At 40.6% G+C, this 22,053-nt stretch overlaps 1 protein-coding gene across 1 annotated transcript in view; it reads right to left on the reverse strand.

The window, feature by feature from the left end:
* Positions 1–3,702: 3,702 nt before the first annotated feature.
* Positions 3,703–22,053, reverse strand: part of plekhh3 (pleckstrin homology, MyTH4 and FERM domain containing H3) — a 66,290-nt gene continuing 47,939 nt past the window's right edge. The window contains exons 8-13 of the mRNA XM_077619451.1: positions 14,947–15,154; positions 12,585–12,712; positions 9,622–9,742; positions 8,351–8,809; positions 6,497–6,688; positions 3,703–4,890 (exon numbers count right to left, since the gene is read on the reverse strand). Of these exons, the coding sequence (XP_077475577.1) occupies positions 4,735–4,890; positions 6,497–6,688; positions 8,351–8,809; positions 9,622–9,742; positions 12,585–12,712; positions 14,947–15,154 (1,264 nt within the window). The 3' untranslated portion in view covers positions 3,703–4,734. The remainder of the gene's footprint in view (positions 4,891–6,496; positions 6,689–8,350; positions 8,810–9,621; positions 9,743–12,584; positions 12,713–14,946; positions 15,155–22,053) is intronic.

Below are 22,053 nucleotides of genomic sequence, written 5' to 3' on the forward strand. Positions count from 1 at the left end.
CGTTTGGTCATTGTATTCGCCGACAGACTTACGGCATTAAATGCATCTTTCTTCTGGACACACCTCCTCCGCGACAGCACCCATACATTTCTTAACAAACTATCCGTCAGTGAAAGGCTTACCGCTGCTTGCTATCAGTTTAGCAACCCGGAAGCTGGCCCGAACGGATGCCTGGTTCAGCTGAGCTTAGCGTACAAATATATTTTGCTGAGATAGTAGTCCACTTTTTCGCTTTGAGTTTGTCTGCTCGTATTTGGCCTTGCAAGCTATCATACTTGTCTTTGTGATGGGATTCATAGTGTCGGCGAAGATTGTATTCTTTGAATACCGCAACCGTCTCTTGACAGATGAGACAAACAGCCTTTTCTTTGCATTGAATGAAAAAATAATCGTTTGTCCACTCCAGGTTAAATACCCTGCATTCTGAATCAATTTGCCTCACCTAACTTTTTCGCCATTATTCCGTTCTCAAACAGGTTGCACAGTTTTTATATGCTTGAATAGTCTGCGATGGTCCCAGGGCTCCGCCCTCCCCCGCGATCGTCCAGATGTCTCGGTATCACTGTGCTCGCGCATCCAACGGTGGACGTGCCCGCGTGCATCAAAGGAAACACTCTCCCCGCGCATGTCACCAAAGAAGCAATGCGAAGCCCCGCTTCACTGGGATGATTTGTGGGCTCAGCAGGGGTGCAATGAACCAAACACAAGATTTAAAGGTCCCAGTCTTCAAGGCCAAATAGGAAAAAAATCTGATAGCGTCTCTGGTATTGTTCAGAGGGCCGGTCCAAATATGCCGGCGGGCCGTAGTTTGGTGACCCCTGCTTTTGAGGATAAGTGGTTTGGAAAAGGAAAGATTGAAATGTATTTACTGGTATTTCTGTGACAAGTAAATATTCCGCACTTTCATTAGTTAGGAACAAAATTCATTCAATCATCAACACCGCTTGTCCTGGACAGGGTTGAGGGGTGCTGGAAGGTTCTAAGAGGGAGGTCTCAGAGGCGGGGAACACCCTGAATCGGTGGCCAGCTGTTACGATCGGGGACGGAGGACCCCAAAGCAGGCAAAGGCAGCAAGTCTGGACTTTATTGAAAGTGTCCAAGATACGGGCAGAGGCACAAAAGGGACTAGCGTAGGTGAGTCTTTAGTCGTGGCAGAAAGGTCGGTACCCGAGGGGTACGTAGTGGAGTCCAGAGCGAAGGCTACAATGTGTGAGAGTGGGATTGTGGGCCGTGGTCGTGGGGCTGACTGTGGTCGGGATCCTGAGAGCAAAACAAGAGGTCGGACATCAGTAGAGGCAAGCAAGGCGATAATGCGAGAGGGTACTTAACAGTAAACTGATTAAGACGATTCAGGGGCGTGGTCATGTTATTGGTGGCTTTAAATACTCCTCACTGGCTGATGAATCACACCTGGGAGAGCTTGAGTGATTAGGGGCTGAGCGTGTGATTGGGTGGCAGGCACAACCAGCCACCAGTCTGGTCCGGGGCCTGACACCAGCCGATCGCAGGGCACAAGGAGACAAACAACCATTCACGCTCACACTTATACCTAGGGGAATTTTAGTGTCCAATCAGCATACCATGCATGTCTTTGAAATGTGGGAGGAAACCCACGCAGGCCAGGGAGAAAATACAAACTCCACATTGAAGTACCGACCTGGATTTGAAGCCAGGTCCCCCACTGTGAGGCCGACGCGCTAACCACTCAGCTGCCAGGCCGCATGTGTCTTTATAACTACCTTTATCTATTTTATTTTTTTGCGTGAATTTACTTTTACCTGCTGGTATACCATTTTTCTCATTTTATTAAGCTGGCCAGCAGAGTCATATTTTGTCTTCCATAAATTTAAGCGTTTAAACCTCGAAGTGGACTGGTTCTCAACAAATTTTCAATCCTTACACACGAGAGACGTTGTTCCGGGCTATTACCATTTGCCGATTTACTGTTTGATATACCCATTTTGGAATAAATTCGTATATATCACCCAAAGTGACCACACCAACTTTATACTGGATCAGTGCTGCAATTTCTTCAACTCTTTTGGATAAGTCGTCAACCTTGGGTACCCAGTTGCGGAGCCGAAGTCCAGCCCATTAAAATTAGAATTATTTTCAGGTGCAAACTGGCATAGTGCGTTTCCTCCTGACGCATTTTTAGAGGTCGTGACTCTGATTTCACCGACTTGCTACACCCAAAGTAACGTTCAAACGGACGTTACAATTAAATTACAGTCAATGGATCATCTAACCATTTAACACTTGTACATTAACTTCTGGACCAAAAGCACTTGTTTTCCCATGAGACAAGCAACTTAGGGTGACGGCCACAGCTCAAACTGCCTTCTTTTCCACACTTTTCTTTTCTTCCAATGAGATTCCAATTAGCGGTTTAACAGCGTGACTTGAGTCTTTCTTTTTAAATAAAACACATGAAGACTTTTGGTCTCCGTGCGAATGAGGTCTCCTCTCCTATCTTCTTCAACACAGATCCTTTTCGCCTGGGAAGTTTAAAACTACAGCATTGACGTCAGCGACTCACAATACACTGTATGGCCAATCAAATGGTAAGAAATCTGACCCTTTTCAGTCAGCATTCAATGCCTTCCCCTTTGGCTCCCGAGTCTGACGCCAATTATTGGAGTTGATCAAAATGCACCATAAGCTTCGGTTCCACACAGGAGGCACGACCAACTTTATTGTTCAACTCAGCGTGTTTTATGGACTGAACACAGTGCAGTGTAAAATTGAAAGACAATCTGCCGTCATTTGTCATCGTTTTGGCACCGTCTGATGTCTTCCTTGGAAAGTCAGCCCAACCCTGGCTCATAAACACGTGATGCTATCTGCGACTCACGGCCGCCTGCTAATTCCACAATAGGTGTTATCTAGACTAACGGGCGCCACAATCTTCCACAATAAGACTAAGAACAGTTCATACAGATGTTGCGCTCAGAAATATATTGTAAGCAGTTACTCATGTACACTCTTGTTTTTCGTGTTTTACAGCCCTATCTTTTTTTAAATTACATTTTAATATTTCTTAATACATCCCTTTTTATTTTACTTTGTACTTTATACTTTTTACTTTAATGTTTTTACAACTTTCCTTGTTCTGCTAGCCTGGCTTCTTTCGGCTACTTCTTTTTTTGGAACCGTCCAGCCATGCCTATGCTGTCACACATGGGACTAGCTGTTACAATGCGCAGCAGAAGGATCAACACCTCGGTGCCGCCGGAGTTTCAGAGCTGGACAAGAGTGCCGGGAGGAGAGGCAACGCTTCTGACCAACCATTCCATCGTGGGATAAGATGGAAGAGCTTTCAGCGCTTACCAGCAACGGAGTCGAGGAGTTCTGCCCTGCTGCTGTTTTCTTCAGCTCCAGACTACTGAGGAACTGTGCGGATAAGCTTGGAAGAGTGACTGCATATTCTCTACCTCGGTCACAGTCTGCAGAAATTCCCCATCTTGTGGAAGACCTCCTGTGTGTGGTTCCAGTTTTTGTCCAACTTTAAGTCTTTTTGAGTCTATCCGTTTTTGCTACCGAAACTCGTAGCTCGTTTTTTTGTTTTTGCTGCTTTTCTGTCTTAATGATTTGGTGATTCTTAATTGACTTTGCTTTGTACTTTGTACTCCTATTTAGACACCTGTTTTATGGGAACTTTGAAGCACAAGGTTGCCACACATACACACAAAAAAATAGAAATGTGATAAAATGGTGCTTTTTTTATTAATAATTACATACAGTATTTATCATATTGCACTTTAATTTAGTTAAGAAAAATAGTGCAATCAACTATAAACACACATTAGATAAAGGGTACCATGCAGCGTACAAACAAGCTGAATATAAAATAACAAAAAACTTTGTTTTGCCACATCATCCCGGAGCTGCCTGCAGCTGCGAAGCAGGCAAAATTTGGCAGATTGATCTCAATATTAAGAGGCTGCTGGCAATTTGTTTGTTTATTGTTATGTGGGCAAACACATAATGCACAATTAGTGCCACATAATCGCTCCTACAATACAATTAAACGCTTGAATAGAATGCGGGGAGAGGCAAAGTTTTTGAAATCCATGTCCAAAAACATCTTTGGTCCGTCAAATAATTCTAAAACTGTTCTGTTTTTAAAGCACCAACACAAAAGGCTCAGTTGCCAAACGTTTCCTATGTCATGATTGCTTGAAAGTGAAGGCTGTAATTACGCCATTTCCCAAATCTATGTGTAAAGTTGAATCTTATGTTGTTGTGTTAACAGGTTTTGTGATTATATTTGTGTTTGTGGGTACTTCATTGTTCCCACCTAAACAAATATGCCCCTAATTGCGCAACACAATGCCAACAGTAAAAGACTACTACTTACTTTAAGACATGTTTGAACAAAATAAAAGGTATGGATCCCTGCAAAAAAGCTAAAAGAACTTTATTGGAGTTAACTCAATGGCTGATAGATTTGACGTGGGAGGGTTGGCTGTGAATGAACAAATGTTTTATATAATATAATACAATATAATAAAAAAAATGTTTTTTTAACTAAAACAAAGTTATAAAATAACTTTATATAGTATTTCAACATCTCACTTGAATAAGACAGTTTGTATAAAATAAACCATTTGTAAATTTGTCAAAGATTCAACAAATGAATCCTTTCAAGGAGGGATGACGACCGCCTTGGTTAAGAAAGAAAGCAGACGTAGAAGTTCTTGGTGGCAACGCCGACTTTGAGCGGCCACCGCGTCAGACAGTGTGTGAGGGCAGCTCTAGTAGGGTGTGTGCGGATGGGTGGCAGAACCCCGTGGGTGTCCCATCATGGATTTTGACGACGTCGCTTTTGCCTCGTTGCATATGGGTAGCGTTGAAGTAAGCGTTCATCAGCTGCGTGATCTCGTTCAGCTGGGACACAAAGAAACATTACATACAATCATGAATTGAAATGAGTTCATCACTAAGATAAAAATAGAATAAATGTTTATTCATTTGCTGTCGACCTTCAATTTCAAATGGATCGGACGTCTAGCACCTTCAATGGCAACGATTGAGGTAAACATTAGGGATTCCTGATCACATTGACACACCAGGTTCAGATCAGTGTCATCTAATTTTGAGGATATGCCGTTACGGTCTACCTATCCTATACGTCCAATTGTTAAATTAACATTGTATAGTATTTACACTTCAATTACTATTCAATGAGCATTAGGCAGTACTTACACTTCAATTAGTATTAAATGAGCATTATGTAGTATTTAGACTTCACAATAAACATTACAGAAACATGTTTTGGAAATAACTAACAATTTAAACTCAATAGTTAATTCAAAGTTTTCCCAATTTAAAGACGACTTGATGATATTGTGCGCGTCGTGATCGTGGCTTCTGTATGATTTTTGGCCACCAGTCGTACAATAGCCTTTAAATTTTTTTTTTTTTTAGAAAATTATAAAAATATCACATAGTACAAACATATTTTTTGACAATACCCTTGATATTGATTTATTAGTTTCTTTGTAGTCATTAAAAATATAGGGTGAAAATCCCTAAAAATGAAATGATTGGGTCAGATTTTTGATCATGTGGTCAGCTTTGTGATGTACCTATTAAATATACAGTCGTACCTCGAGAAACGAGCTTACTGCATTCCGAGACGGCGCTCGTATGTCGATTTTCTCGTAACTCAAACGAACGTTTCCCATAGAAATGAACTAAAAACCAATGAATTTGTTCCAACTTTCTGAAAAAACACCCAAAACAGGATATTGGATTGGAAAAAACATTTTTATTTGTTCTAATTCGCCATCTATTAACAAAGTAAAACATAACTAGTGGTTTAATAGTACTAAAATGTGTTTAATCGTACTAAAATTATACGGATTTCAAAGGGGGGTGAGAGAGAGACGGACAGGGGGGGGCCTTGCTGCACAGCAACGCGCTCGTAACATAACACAAACAAATTTAAATGAACTTGGATTACGATGCAGACACACTCAAAAATAAGTTAATCTAACCTAACACTAAACTTAATTCTAATTTTGTTTGACATTTTGGTACCTTTCTTCTCCCGGGTTGGCTCTTTTTGCCTCCACACTGACTTTTAGTCAATATCGAGGGTTGTTTGAATTTGTATTCCCTTCAAAATATTCCCAAAATGATGCACACAAATGTCCTCACAATAGTATAACGCACGACCACTTGCCAACGAGAAGTAGTATATATACGCCATTCGCACTGACTAATGGGACAAAAAACCACTGAAAAAATGCAACGCTCTGCCCAGTGCTCGCAGAGACATTACAAAGAGGGAGTTGCGACCACAGAGATATTACACGAGGGAGTTGCGGGGAGAGAGACAGTGCCCATGATGTTCTTATGAGCAGCCTCTCGCGTCCGCTGTCTGCTCGTATATAAAAATTTGTCTCGTATCTCAAGATAAATATCTGCTCAAAATTTTACTCGCATCTCAAATGTTGAGGTACTACTGTACTTGCATTATGTGTTTTACCTTGTTGGTTTCAAAAAGTATGTCACGGCCATCGGTGCTGATCTTAAAGGTGTTGCTGTCAGAGACGCCATACGAGCAGATTTGCTGGTAGGGAAAGGACTCGAGGGCCTCGGCTTCTCCTTGGCGATAAAGAGAGACGCTGCCAGCTGCCACCCCTAACCATAACTTCTGGGAAAAAGTCCCCGTTGAGCTCTGGAGAGGACACTCAAAATGTCAGTGTGACTTGTATAGCATGACTTTTGTTAAACTTTTACTGATACTTCCCTTTGGTGACAAAAATTTAGTCAATGGATGTAAAATATACTAAAATAGAGGATTAAAATATTCACAAGGTGAGACATAAGGTAATTTGATAGCATGCTGATGAAGTCTTGATGATATAAAAAAGTAAAATGTGAGCAGTATTTTTTTTATTATGTGGGACTTCTTTTTTGCCTTGTTTTTTGGCTACATAAACCTGTACTTTTTCATTTTTTCTTTCTTTCTGTAAAAGAATTTACTGTAATTGATTGGACCTGATCATAAGCCACACACACCAAATTTGAAAAGAAAGTTTTTTCTTGTATAAGGCACACTAGACAATATAAACTACATAAACTCGAAAATGAAGAAATAAAGTTACTGTTTATAGTCCAAACTTTTTTTTTATTTTTAAGAACAATATTATAAAATATTAAAAGTCATTAGAAGTAATTATTACTTGTATAAAACATAATTATTCATCCATTCATTTTCCGTACCATTTATCCCCGGGTTACTGGTTACTATCCCAGCGGACTTCAGGCAAAAGGCTTCGTAGGGCACACAAAGAGACAGAAATCATTCGCACGACCAATCAAACCACCACAAAGGGTGAATCAATCCCACGCTTGCCCAAACCGAAGTCAGGCGAGTGAAGCCCTGAACCATCAGGTGGCCAAAATTGTTTATATTTGTGTAAAAAAATGAGAAAAATAAAAGAAAACATGTATTAAAAAACAAACATCAAAGGCTAATGAAAAGTCAATTAAATATAAAATTTGTAATGAAATATTTATATTTTTATAGCACCTTGTTAGCTGAGATAGGCCCTAGCGAACCCACAACCCACATTGTCAACCCACATTGTTAGGGTTAGTTGGAGTTTTGGTTGGTTGGTTTGCTTTTCGCCTCGTGTCCCTCCGGGCTTCCCTTCCTCTCGTAACCAGCTGCGTGCACTTTGAAATCAACCCTTGTCTGTCTATTAAAACCCTGTGTGTTTGTGAGTCATTGTCGGATCGTCTGCCCTGTTTGCTTCATGCAATGTCACCACGCCATGTTCCATGTTCCTCGTTTCCCCATGTCAGGTTTGATTTTGTTATTTATTTTTAAGTCCTTGTTATTTTCTTGAAACCCCTCCTGCCTCAGTTATTAAAGTTTTGTTAGAACACTCCATGTTCTTGTCCCGTGATTGCTTCCCTGCATTTGGGTCCTACACTAGGTTCCTCCCTCGACGTCACACAAGGATATGCAGAGCGGAAAATGAATGGATGAATAATATTACTATGAATATCAACGTTCTGATTCAGTGGAGAGCATATATTCCTTTTCATTTGAATTAAACTACTTAAAACTTAAAAAAACGCAACAGCATGTAATCATACAAAGAACCCAATTCTAAAGTGTGAATACTCTGAATATATAAAATAAGCATTTAAATATCAACAAACTGAATATTCATATTTCAAAACTGTACACAGGACTATCCTGTTAAAGTGCTTTAATTCAATATTAAATGTAACACAAAATAGCTAAGAAGCCAAGTGGTTAAGAATGTGGCGTTTGACCAAATGGCTCCAGATTAGATCGATGCGTGTCATTTTTAGAACTACTCACAATGTAGAAGTCAACTTCATAGAGCGTGCATCCGAAGCCGGACCATTGGCGGGCGATGGCAAGGTAGGCGGCCATACTGTTTCTCCGGTCGGAGCCCGCCAGTCCCCTCCATCGCTCCAAAATGGCCCCCGTGACGGCTGCTGCCTCCTCCTTCACGCGGTTGCGGAGACGCAGATCATTTTCTGCCTTTTGCTTCTGCCCCGCGGCTGCATGGCTCCACAGCGCCCCCGCTAAAAGGCCGCCAGGGAAGCGGTGGGCGGTGGGGATGCCTGTCGCTGGGGACACCAGTGATGCCAGGACGCGGGCTTCCAGCACGTGGCCGGGAAAGAGTTCGTCCAGGGGTGGGCAGGGCATGTGCGTGCTGAAGTCCCCCACGACTGCTTGAAGTCGGAGGGCCGCCAGCGTCTGGAGGTCCTCCTCGCAGACGGGCAGCTGCCCGCGGACCACCATCTCGTGACACTGCGGATTCAAAAATCACCAAGGTTGGAAAGGATGATAGATGTCGGTTCGATTTGAAGTGGGAGCACTGGCAGCGAAAGTCCCTTCGATGTAAAGCATCCCACTTCAATTTAATTGAAGTTCTAGGTCCGTCAATGGTTGCCAATAATTGAAACATGAACAAACGTAGAGTATGTAGATAAATTGTGATTTCAGAGATAAATAATCCTAAAAACAAAATGAAATATAAAAAGGATGCACTGAAGTGAAAATTACTGGCAAAACTGAAAACCGAATATAAGAGAACTGAAGCAAGAACCTGAACCAATTATCTAAAATATTAATAAAAAAGAAAAGAAGTGCATAACTAAGCCAATATTTGATTTTTAAAAAGATTTTTAAGGTTATTTATTAATTGTTTTTCTATTTAAAATATATATAGGAATTCTTAATGCTGAATTACTAAACTATGTCCTTGATATTTATTTAGTCCTGACATGCACAGCATAAATGAGTTAACTTGACCACTGTAGTGTGAAAAGCATGTTTGAAAATGCTGATAATAACCTGCAATTGGTTCACAGAAAAAGCATTTTCCTTTATTTTCACTACTTGCATCATATTCTGTATTGTGTCGCTTTCATTCGCAATTGCTAATAATAATTTAACTGAGAAAAGTGCTTTGAGATTCAGAGCAAATTAAAAGTTTCCAAAACTGGAAAGACAACCTGGTAGTCACATTTGACCTGAAGAATAAGGAACTATGTTGCGGCTGCTCTTCCTCTCTATGTTCTAGTTGCACTGAGCCAACACACCTTCATTCACATGCTTACCTGCTCAAAGAGGAATATATACTCAATGCTGTCCACTGGAATGCTGTCTGCATCTAGAAGGCAATAGAGCTTGAAACACAGTTTCCGTTGGCCTCTGGATTCACAATCTTTGTTGGAGACGCTGCACACAAAGTCACCACACCAATAATGAATTCCCAGGGCGGATTATACTAATATTGCAACGCATAGGTTCTAAAATCGCAGGAAAGAAAAAAAAGTCCAACACTGTCATGATAAATTCTGTGAAATGAAATGTTTACACTGCTAACCAGTGAGCTTATCACCACCCATGCTTGATACGTGTACAGAAAACATTTGCAATCATTGGATTATTACATTAGTATTTCTAAACAGTTTTTGTCAGTTTTGTTGATAACTGAAAGTAAAAAAATAAAAAAACTTAAAAATGAAAAAAACATTTTTGGGGAGGGGGGTTTTATGTTTTAAAAAAAATAACCTTAAACTTTTAGTTGCAAAACATATTTTTGCATTCAATACCTTTAGCCTCACTCTTTTCACCATGTTTTTTTTTAATTTCCTTTAAAAAATAAGAAGGTAGGACACAATAAATAGTATTATCTTTTTGCTTTCAATACGTTGGTTAAGCTTCATACCCAAAATGTTCTTTTTTAAATTTTTCCTTTAAAAAAAAGGAAAGATACGATAAATATTATCTTTTTTAACTTATTTAAATTTGTTGATTTATAAAAGAAAAATCTAAAAATTCTCTTTTTACTTACTTTCTTAATTTATTATTTCTATATTTCTATTTTAATCAACAAGATAAAACTCTCTTTTTTCATTTTTGAATTTGATTAAAAAATAGTATAAAATCTCTATTTAAAAAAAATAATTTTGTTAAAAAGTTTTCCGAATCTCTGCGCGACAAGTTTGTTACCGCTGTGATTACTGTCATCACATAAGTAAATTTTTAAACCCTATATCAATTATACATCGACCAATTAGCGGCACCGATATTTGGACATTTGACATATATCGGTATCGCCCTCTTTTGAATCCGACCGGCTGATATAAAGAAAGTATTTTGAAACTGAGTTATGCTTCTCCTCTCTTTCTCCTCTCTCGCTCTCTCTCTAACATAGATGACCACCTGCTCATTAAATCTAGGGCTTTGATGTTTTTGCAACTGCTATGCTTCAATTTATCTATACAGACGCTCCCCTACTTACGAACGAGTTAGGTTCCGAGCGATTGTTCATAAGTTGAATTTGTTCGTAAGTTGCTCAGTGCTATATTTTGTATTATAATTTATGTTTAAGGCCTATATAAGTATATTGAAGGTTTATATAAGTGCATTTGTATGTTTAAGGCTTGTATATGTAACACGCATTGGTTTGTACTGAAAAAAACATTGGAATGGAGAGAATACATACAGTACTGTATACATCATACATTAGAGAGCGAGAGATTTACTAGAAACTGGCCGAAAGAAGCTATCTAATGACGATTGCAGTTTTCTTTTTTTCATCATAAATGATGCGGTAGCACTGTATGGCATCATTCAATTGATTTCCAAACTTTGTGCAACGTTCAATATTTGGGTCCTGCTGCTCGATCTTTATGTTTATAAATGGTACTGATGGTCGAACGATTCAAGTTGTATTCCCGTGCAACGCGCATCAAGCTTCGTTATTATTGCCACTCATTTCAAATTAAATGGCTTGCCTCTTCCTTGCACCTCCCTCAATAGAAGCCTTTCGCTTTTCACCAACCATATTGAATAATGGATGCACGAGATATTTAATGATAAAAATGAAAAGGGATATTTGCCCACTGGAGATACGTTCACGCACTTCCGCACTGCAACGAAGTGGGCAGAAGAAGGTAGATGCTGGGTGAGCTGAGCTCTCACAGCGCCAGGCGTTGGTATTAGCGGCGGAAAGAAGCACTACTCGGAAAAAGGCGCGCAATACAAAATCGAACTTACGAACATTTTTCGACATAAACGCAATTTGCAGACATGTTCGTATGTACCGTTGTTCTAACTCGAATGTTCGTAAGTAGGGGAGCGTCTGTACAGTCATACGTTGAGATACGAGCTTAATGCATTCTGGGACCGAGCTCTTTGCATGAGGGAGATGCGGCGAGAAAGACAGTGCGGTGAAATCATAAGCAGCGTCTCGCACCACTTCGCTGTCTCGTATGCTTGTATCTCAAAATGTGTCTCGTATCTCAAGGCAAATATTCGCTCCGAATTTTACTCGCATCTCAAATTGCTTGTATGTTGGGGCACTCATATGTCAAGGTATAACTGTACTGGTAATAAACAGAGAGAGAGAGAGAGAGAGAGAGAGAGAGAGAGAGAGGCACACACCAGTACCAATGCAAATTTCACACAAAAAAGTTGAATTGTACGTTCAATAACATACATCAACAGATTTCCTAATAAATATTGAGGTAGAATAAATAATTTTGACTTAGTCATTTGGTTAGCATATCAACATACTATATATCAACATATATAGTATATATGTTTGATTTAATGAAGTTCAGTGCTTGCATTATTTTTAAAAAGTACATCAATCTTTACTTTTACTGCAATTAAATATCGGCTCCAAATATCGGGTATCGGCCTTCTCCAACTACTAATAATCAGTATCGGTCTTGAAAAAAAATACTACGTAAAAAACTTAAAGTAAATGTTGATTATTTTAATCAACTCTACTTGGCTTTGATAATGGAGTTTATTACAAGTAGACACCTGTGAACTGTGAGAGTGGCAACGAAAGAATATTCTTTCTTTTGCAATAAATTATTGTATTTGGAAAACATTTTAGTATTGGATATTTTTTTTATGCTCTTGACATCTCTTCGTGTAATAATATTTGTTGAAAACAAGAAAATTTGACGTTTAAATTTCCTACGTTTGTCCACTAGCACCAACCCAAAGGTTGCTATCAAACTGACACATGACGGTCCACAAGAGACAAAACAAACCAGACCTGGTGAGGATGTCTACAATGAGCACGCCGCCTGAGAATGGACGCTCCCAAAGCGCGTTCTGCTCGTACAGTGCAAATGTATTCTTGCTGTCCTGCAGGCATAGTCTCTGCTGCATCCGCTGCACCACCTACAAAGAACACAAAAAGCGTTGGCTAAAGGAAATGTCATCCATTACTTGAATGGATACATAGATTAAAGCGAAAAACAAAAATTAACAGACATTTGTCTGGGGGTTGAACATCGTCGAGTAGTATTATTCGAGGTGGTTAATTCATAAAAGGTCAAATAACCTATTGTCAGAGTTTTTATATCATATTAAACATTTGCTTTACAATAGGCTTGGCCCTGCAATTGAAGAACACTTTGCTCACCCTTAGTTATGCGCACATTATTACTAACATACTGGCTTGCAATGAAGTATAAGCTTTGCTCCTGTAAGCCTTGTTTTGCAAATGCTCAAAGCTTGAGTTTACACGGTAAATAAATTCAATCACTCGTCTATTAGGATCCGACAGCCGTTTATGGCCACCATAATGTCATCTCTACGATGCACGGTTTGGACAAACGTAGTGTGAGAATGTTAACATAAAACACCCACCCATCCATAAATCACGCTTTATCTATTCTAGGCTCCACAAAATACTTTTTTTTCCTGTCGTGACGGAAAGACTCCGCGAGACACGATGGTGCTTGACGCGCTGACCCAATGTAGCCTTTCCACGACAATTACAAACGTCATTTTCGGAAGAATTTACGCCAGCGAGTTTCCAGGTGCACACACATATCCATCCATAAATCACGCTTTATAAGGATTATAGATTAGTGAGAAAATTGTGCTGCTTGAAGGTTTGTAAAAGTTGTGTTGACGAAATGGAGGGTCTGTTTGATCATAATTTGGGAGCAGAAGGGTGAGTTAAAAAAGACAGAAAAGTTGGTAATTTTTTCACACAAGGTAAAAGAGTTGGATTTCAGGATGAGCACGAGAGAGTATGATCGAAGCAAGCGTCCCATTTTGTTTTTGTTCCTGTAAGATGCGTACTTTCTGCAATAGGGGATGATGAGCAATCGACCTGCTATAAAGTTGTGTGCCAAAATAAAGCAGAACATTTCATGTCAGTGGTTTCGCCAGTATTTGGGAAGGTAGATGTATTCATGGCACCTCTGAAAAAAGCAAAAGTAAGGCAGCCAAACAAGGCTTGAGGAGTCTCAGTGGTCCCTACCTGGAATATGGGGCCTTGACGGACACCGCTCTACAGTAATACCTCGACATACGAGGAATTTGAGATACGAGTGAAATTCCAAGCAAATATTTACCTTGAGATTCAGGACAAATTTTGATATACGAGCTACAGCCAGGTGGCCGACGCGAGAGGCTGCTTTATAATTTCACCGCACTGTCTCTCTCGCCACATCTACCTCATGCAAAGATCTCTATGAGCACTGGGCGGAGCGTTGCATTTTTTCTGGGTTTTTGTTTTTGCATTTGTCAGTGCAGAATTAAGGAAAACACAATGGATCCAAAGCAAGCCAGTGCAATGAAGGGTAGTGCAAAGAAAAGGCGTATGATGAAAATCGATATTAAGCACGAAATTATCGAAAAACATGAGTAGTGTACGGATGACAGAGCTGGCTCGTCAATACGTATGAAGCAGGAAGTTCGCCCCGAAAGCCGCGGTGCATGAACCTCTTTGCCTTAGTTATTGCACAAGAAGGTTTAAATTTAGTGTAACGTAAGATTAAAACTTTTTTTTAGGTGTGTGTATAGGAATCTAAGTTCATTTAAGTTACATTTAAAATTTATGTTACGTTACGAGTGCATCTGTCAAGTGACTCTCTCTCACTCGCTCTCTCCCCTATCTACGAACTCACCGTTGTATAAAATAATGCCTCATTTTATTATTAAACATCATAACCACTAGTTTTGGGAACATAATTTGTTTTTCGTGTCTTTTTCAGTTGCTGACATGAATTGGACTGGGGAGCATCCGCTTTCATTGTGGAAACTTCATCAAAACAAACAAATTTGTAACTGCAACACAACGAGCGTTCCAGCACCCCTGCGACCCGTGTGAGGATAAGCAGTTCAGGCTACGTGATGCTCCATGTGGAGCATTCGAGGGCGCAAAGGCCGATGGGTTTGATCTGCACTGTGGATGTAAACTGTTGTGAAGTCGACTAAATGGGTGTAGCTAGAACAACATAGAAGTGGAGCTATTGAGCATGGCTTCAATGATGGCTCTTTATGTGTTGCAGCATTTCCTTGTTAATTATATATACGACATCGTTCCTCTTTTAATGTTTTCATAACTTGGACAAATTTTCGTATTTTGGAGCAAAACATTTTGATTGAGAAATCCAAACCTCATTGGCAGTGGTATGTGAACTGATGTAGATCTGGCAACACCCAGGTCCTGGATAGTGCACAATGCACATCATCTCCTGCCTGCTTATCAGCATCTGGATCTCCTCCCACGAGGGTACGCGCTCACGAGACTTTGTCTTCTCTAGAGCCTCGCAGATAAAGGACGCGTAGTTGTCCATTTCCGATTCTGGACTTTGGTTCTGAATCCTGCAAGAGAGAAATGTGTTTCGATTTGTCGGCCCAGTTTGTAATACAGACGCTCCCCTACTTACGAACGAGTTAGGTTCCGAGCGATTGTTCATTAGTTGAATTTGTTCGTAAGTTGCTCAGTGCTATATTTTGTATTATTGGATTGGATTGGATAACTTTATTCATCCCGTATTCGGGAAATTGCGTTGTTCCAGTGGCAAGAGGGTGAGGATGCAGGAATAGGAAAGGCATTTTAGATATAAATAGATAGGTAATAAGTAGGTCAAGAAATAAATACATGAATAAATATATAATTAATATTATAATTATTATAATAATAATTATTATAATTTACGTTAAGGCCTATATAAGTATATTGAAACCTATATAAGTATACTAAAGGTTTATATAAGTGCATTTGTATGTTTAAGGCTTATATAAGTAACATGCATTGGTTTGTACTGAAAAAAACATTTAATAAAATGGAGAGAATACATACAGTACTGTATACATACATTAGAGAGAGAGAGAGAGAGAGAGATTTACTAGAAACTGGCCAAAAGAAGCTATCTAATGACAATTGCAGTTTTCTTTTTTTCATCATAAATGATGCTGTAGCACTGTATGGCATCATTCAATTGATTTGCAAACTTTGTACAACGTTCAATATTTGGGTCCTGCTGCTCGATCTTTCTGTTTATAAATGGTACTGACGGTCGAACGATTCAAGTTGTATTCCCGTGCAATGCTCACCACTTTCTCACGTGCATCAAGCTTCGTTATTATTGCCACTCATTTCAAATGAAATGGCTTGCCTCTTCCTTGCACCTCCCTCAATAGAAGCCTTTCGCTTTTCACCAACCATATTGAATAATGGATGCACGAGATATTTAATGATACAAATGAAAAAGGTTCTTTGCGCACTGGAGATACGTTCACGCACTTCTGCACTGCAACGAACTGGGCAGAGTAAGGTGGATGCTGGGTGAGCTGAGCTCTCACAGCGCCAGGCGTCGGTATTAGCGGCGGAAAGAAGCACTACTCGGAAAAAGGCGCGCAATACAAAATCGAACTTACGAACATTTTTCGACATAAACGCAATTTGCAGACATGTTCGTATGTACCGTTGTTCGTAACTCGAATGTTCGTAAGTAGGGGAGCGTCTGTATGTTAATGGTCCAAAACATTAAGGGGCGCCCCAATGGGTGGCCAAGGCCACCTTTATCAAGTTATCGTGTACCCCACATGCCAGTAGAACGTCGGATTGCAGTTGCATCACTCATTCATTTCATCCCAAATGCACAGCCAGGCAAGCTGTTGCTCACTACCATTTCCCAACTCTCCTCCGTGCCTTTAACGTGGTAGCCCGCGGGTGAAAAAACTGCTGAAACCAAGGACACATACACACCCACGTGGAGTTACTGGCCATCCCAAAATATTCAGAGGCCGCGTCTGGCCATCCCTATTAAAAATGTCTGCAGGCGTAACTGCTCTACCGTAACTGTAACTCGGAGCCTATCCCAGCTGACTTCAGAGGCGGGGACACCCCTGAACGCCAGCCAATCGCAGGGCACGAGGAGACGGATAACCATTCACTCTCACACTCCCATGCCAATGGCGAATTCAGAGTGTCCAATCACCCTACCATGTATGTTTTTGGAATGTGGGAGGAAACCAAAGAACCCGGAGAAAACCCTTGCAGCCCCGGAGAGAACATGCAAACTCCACACAGGAGGACCGACTTGGATCCGAACTCAGGACCCCAGAACTGTGAGGCCAACGTGCTAACCACTCATTCCACTCAAGCCGCCGGACCACCCACTAATGAATATTTGAAGTGCAAATCTTATATATCGCTCCTTTGAAAAAAGGTCTCGGTTTTGAAGCCCCTAAGTGACATCTGCATCCCTCACGTAATGCAATTCCTTCCTTCCTTTCCCATCCCTGCTTTGTGTTTAGGCAAGACTGAGGTCATGTTAACCAGCGATTAACTTTTTTATACTTACAGATGAAGACTGTTAACTCGGTCCAGTGGATGAGTGGTTAGCATATCGTCCCCCATGGGGATAGAGGGTTCAATACCAGGTTCGGACTTTACTGTTTGTAATTTTTCCCGGGTTTGTGTGTGTGTGCGTGTTTTTTTGCAGGCACTCAAATTTCCTCCTATGTCCCAAAACATGCATGGTAGGCTGGCTGAACACTCTAAATTGTGTCTAGGTATGAGAGCGAGCATGAAACTTCTCCACAAATTAGCCAATAACAAGATAAGTTCTTTGTTTTCATCCAGGTTGCCACAGCTCTGTTTGCTTTATAAACTAAGGGTGCACAAATAAGACAAGGATATGTACATATATCACTTGGACTATAAGTATGTTTACTTATAGTATAAGAACATATACTTGTGGTTGTATTATAAGAATGTGATTTTGCAATGTACTTAAACCACTTTGTACAACACTACAAGTAATAGACTTTTACTCCAAGTACTCGTACTTGGTGAGTGAGTACTTTTACTACAAGTACATGTACAAGCGTTTACTTGTACTGCAAGTAAGCATACTAGTACCATCCCTCCCCGTGACCGGACGATTCGCAGAAAGACGTTTCGCAGAAAGACGTTTTGCCGACGGACAGTTCGCCGAACGGACGTTTCGCCGAAACGGGATTCGCGCGCTCGCTCCGCCCCCGGATCGTGTGTGTACATGTTTTTCAACCTCAGCCCGCGGGTCATATACGGCCCGTTACAGATAACATTCATTTAGGAATAACAAGGGCATGTACTGCCCCCCGCTGGACATATTTCTAAATACAAGTACGTACTACAATGGGCTGCCAATTTTTTATATTTTTTATTTTATCCTTGCGTTTAAAGTAGTAGCCATTTGGAGATCACGCAGAACAGTATGTGACAGAAGAAATAGAGAAAATAAAGTAGTAGTAACAGTAAGTACTACTGTAATGAAATTGTAAATCCAGAAATCCTACTCCAGAAAACTTACACGAGCATAGAAAACGTTGAGATTAATCTTTGAATTAAGGTTCTCAGCAAATCATTTTGAATATATATTCCCTAAAATAATGGGAAATTATTTAAAATTAAACTAGAAGTAAAAGTGTGTTCCATGGCATTTTCAGGTATTGTTCTCTAAGCCCTCTAGTCTGTCCAAGGCACTTAGAATTTCACAAAGGTCTTCTAGTGTTGTTTTTTTCTCAGTGTCAGACATCAATCCCCAGCTTTGATAAATTACATTGCGTGTCCAAATGGCTACTACTTTAAACGCAAGGATAAAATAAAAAATATAAAAAATTGGCAGCACATTGTAGTACGTACTTGTATTTAGAAATATGTCCAGCGGGGGGCAGTACATGGCTTGTTATTCCTAAATGAATGTTATCTGTAACGGGTCGTATATGGCCCACGGGCCGAGGTTGAAAAACATGTACACACACGATCCGGGGGCGGGGCGAGCGCGCGAATCCCGTTTCGGCGAAACGTCCGTTTGGCGAACTGTAAGTCGGCAAAACGTCTTTCGGCGAATCGTCCGAGTACCATCCCTCCCACACAGTGGCGGGCGGTGCATTTTCTGGTAGCGCCTTCAACGTATCAATCCAACCCTCAAAAACTATTTTATTGCTATAAAACCTCTACTGCAGCTACAGCTGCGACACATAAAAATAATCAATAAATTAATGCACAAAAATGGGGTAAAATCCACTTCCTAGCAGCATTTCATGATTAAATACAAATACTGGAGCTTTTCAGACATTAAAACCAGGCCAGGGGGTGATTTTCTCGGGAAAAGACAGCGATGAACGTCAATGGCGTATGGGCAAACATTGCCCGAAAATGGGGTAAAATCCAGCCGAAAACAGCATTTATTGATTAAATACAAATATTGGAGCTTTTTAGACATCAGAACCGGGCCCGGAGTATCATTTCCCCGGTAAAAAGACAGCGATGAACGTCGATACGTCCATACGTGAAATGACAAAAAATGCACTAAAATACTAAAATTAGGTAAAATCCACTTCCTAGCATCATTTATTGATTGAATACAAATACTGGAGCTTTTGAGACATTACAACCAGGCCAGGGGGGTGATTTTTCCCGGGAAAAGACAGCGATGGACGTCAATGGTGAAACGCCAAAAATTAAACTGGGGTAAAATCCACTTCCTAGCAGCATTTTGTGATTAAATACAAACACTGGAGCTTTTCAGATATCAGAACTATGCCCACAATTGAAATATTATTTAGGAATATGGCCATATTTGTAATTTTACTCACCAAAAATCTTTTTTACACAATATCCATCCTCCTTTCTTTCTTCCTTCTTTCCTATCGCCATCGAAGCTAATGATGAAAGTTGAGCCTGTCCTGTCATATTTCCGGCATAGTCCGTTTTGAAAATGGCATTAAATCAACACAACAATATACTATTTGCTTGTGGAGCTAAGTTAGCGCGCTGAAAGTGCCCCACACACCATTTTCCCGGCTGTAACAGGCTTGCTAGCTTCGGAGTTGACCGCCCTTTCTTAATGATGTCCATTTTTTTCCTGAAAAAGTCCGTCTAGAAAATAGCTTTGTGAGCAAACAGAATCTATTTGTTTTTGCTTCTGTCGGCCATAGTGGGTGGAGTTTGCGATCTCGGCTGCTTCGATACTGCTTTGGCCCGCATACTAGCCAATCATAGTTTGTGAAAGCAATGACATGTCCCAGCCAGCAAAATGCTAACGCCTATGAAAAATCATTGTGGGGTTGCCAACTCGAAATCTGATTGGTTAAAAGCAACAGTCTAGTTTAATGCAGCAGAGCCCGCAAGAACTGATTGTGCAGGCTTTGAGGCAGATCTGATCTGGCAACAAATAATGGCTGAAATGTGATTGGTTAAATGCTTCAATATGAAAACACACATTTGGAAGCAGTGCAACCAGGGGGAAAAGCAATGAAAGGAAGCTAACAGACCATTTGGAATAATAAGTACGTATTGATGGACAAAATATAATATGATTCAGATATTTCTTAGGCCAGCAGAGAAGGCCTTGAAGGCCCTGACGGCCCGCCACTGCTCCCACATTAAATGGAATGGATGCTTACTGCTGACAATGGCAGCCGATGAGTTAATAACAACACTGTCGTAGGGGTGGGAATTTGTCCCGGCGTTGAAACAAGATAAGGAATGTTCCAGCAAGGGTGTGGGATCCCCTCATATGTCCTCTTTTTTGCCGTTTTTTTCTATCCACACATGCTTTTAGGGACAGACGGAGGGACGTAAGCTTTTTGGGGCCTTATGCCCAGTTCCAGCTTTCCAAAGGGAGTGGAAAGAAAAAGTGCGTGAGAGCAAAAAAGAGGAGTCAAGTTATTTGATTGTGCCATTGCTCCCTTAGATAATAATATATAGATGAACATGCTGTAAAATGGCTTAATCAGACTAGCAAACCCATGGCCTAAAAAGACAACGGGCCTGGATATTTTTTTCTCTTTACTACTATCTCACATTTACGTTCTCTCAACTGTATCTGACTATGTCTTACTTTAGATTTTAACAATTTCAGGAACAGTGTTCACTATGGAGGACAGCTATTCAAATGTTGGTCGTGGCAAATATTGAATTACAGACGCTCCCCTATTTACGAACATTCGAGTTGTGAACAACGGTACATACAAACATGTCTGCACATATGGCATATGTCGAAAAATGTTCAGAAAGAGATGCTGTAAGTTCGTAAGTTAGATTTTGTATTGCGCGCCTTTATCCGAGTAGTGCTTCTTTCCGCCGCTAATACCGACGCTTGGCGCTGTGAGAGCTCACCCAGCATCCACCTTCCTCTGGGAGGAGGAGGAGGAGGAGGAGGAGGAGGAAGAAACGCCTGTACCCATTAAGAAATTCGAGACGAAACTAAATAAAGCAGTCACACTCTTTGAGCAGCAAGACCCAAATATTGAACGTTGCACAAAGGTTGCAAATCAATTGAATGATGCCATACAGTGCTACCTCATCATTTATGATGAAAAAAGAATAAAACTGTGCAATCGTCATTAGATCGCTTCTTTCGGCCAGTTTCTAGTAAATCCTCCAAGGAAGATACTCATCAACCCTCATCTTCTTCTCCTCGACCCTCAACTTCTACCTACATTGAAGTTACGGAGGAGGAAGTAACTTTTGAAGCCCATTCCAGCGACGACGAAGATCCTCACATGATATAAAATACTCCTCTTCCTCCTCCTCTTCCTCCTCCTCCTCCTCCTCCATCACCTCCTTAAGCATCGAGTACATCTTCCAAAAGTAAGTTAAACTTCATTTTAACTTACGAACGAATTCACCCTACGAACGATCGCTCGGAACGTAACTCGTTCGTTAGTAGGGGAGCGCCTGTATTCATTTTCTGTGCCATTTATCCACAAAAGGGATGTAGGGGTGCTGGAGCCCATTGCTTCCAACTTCGAGCAGTAGGCAGGCAACACCCTGATTTGGTTGCCAGCCAATTACAGGGTACAAGGAAACGGACAACCATTAAGACTCACACTCATACCTAAGGACAATTTAGAGTGTTCAACCAGGAGCAATATAATGATAGCAGCCAGAGAACCAAAGAACACATAGCATCAAGGTCAATCAACTGTTTAGGAGGGTCTTTTTTATGTTGCATTATGTTCACGAGTGACAAGAACCTACAGTTGTTTTAACTCGTTTAATAATGTTGTTCGTTTGGAATGTGCTTTAGTGATGCAGATTGTTTAATTCTTCCCATGTGGTCAATTGTTCGTTTTTTTTTCATTTTCCCACCAAAGAGGCCCTCCAAAAACCAAAGGAACACCTACGACAATCGGGAGGTTAAAGTCGGTGCTATGTCAGATTATCGTACTCTAATGAGAGGTACTTTATGGTATTTTTGTTGTAGTCTTTTTTTAATCAC

Source organism: Stigmatopora argus, chromosome 14 (genome assembly GCF_051989625.1).
Source record: "Stigmatopora argus isolate UIUO_Sarg chromosome 14, RoL_Sarg_1.0, whole genome shotgun sequence".
NCBI lineage: Eukaryota > Metazoa > Chordata > Actinopteri > Syngnathiformes > Syngnathidae > Stigmatopora > Stigmatopora argus.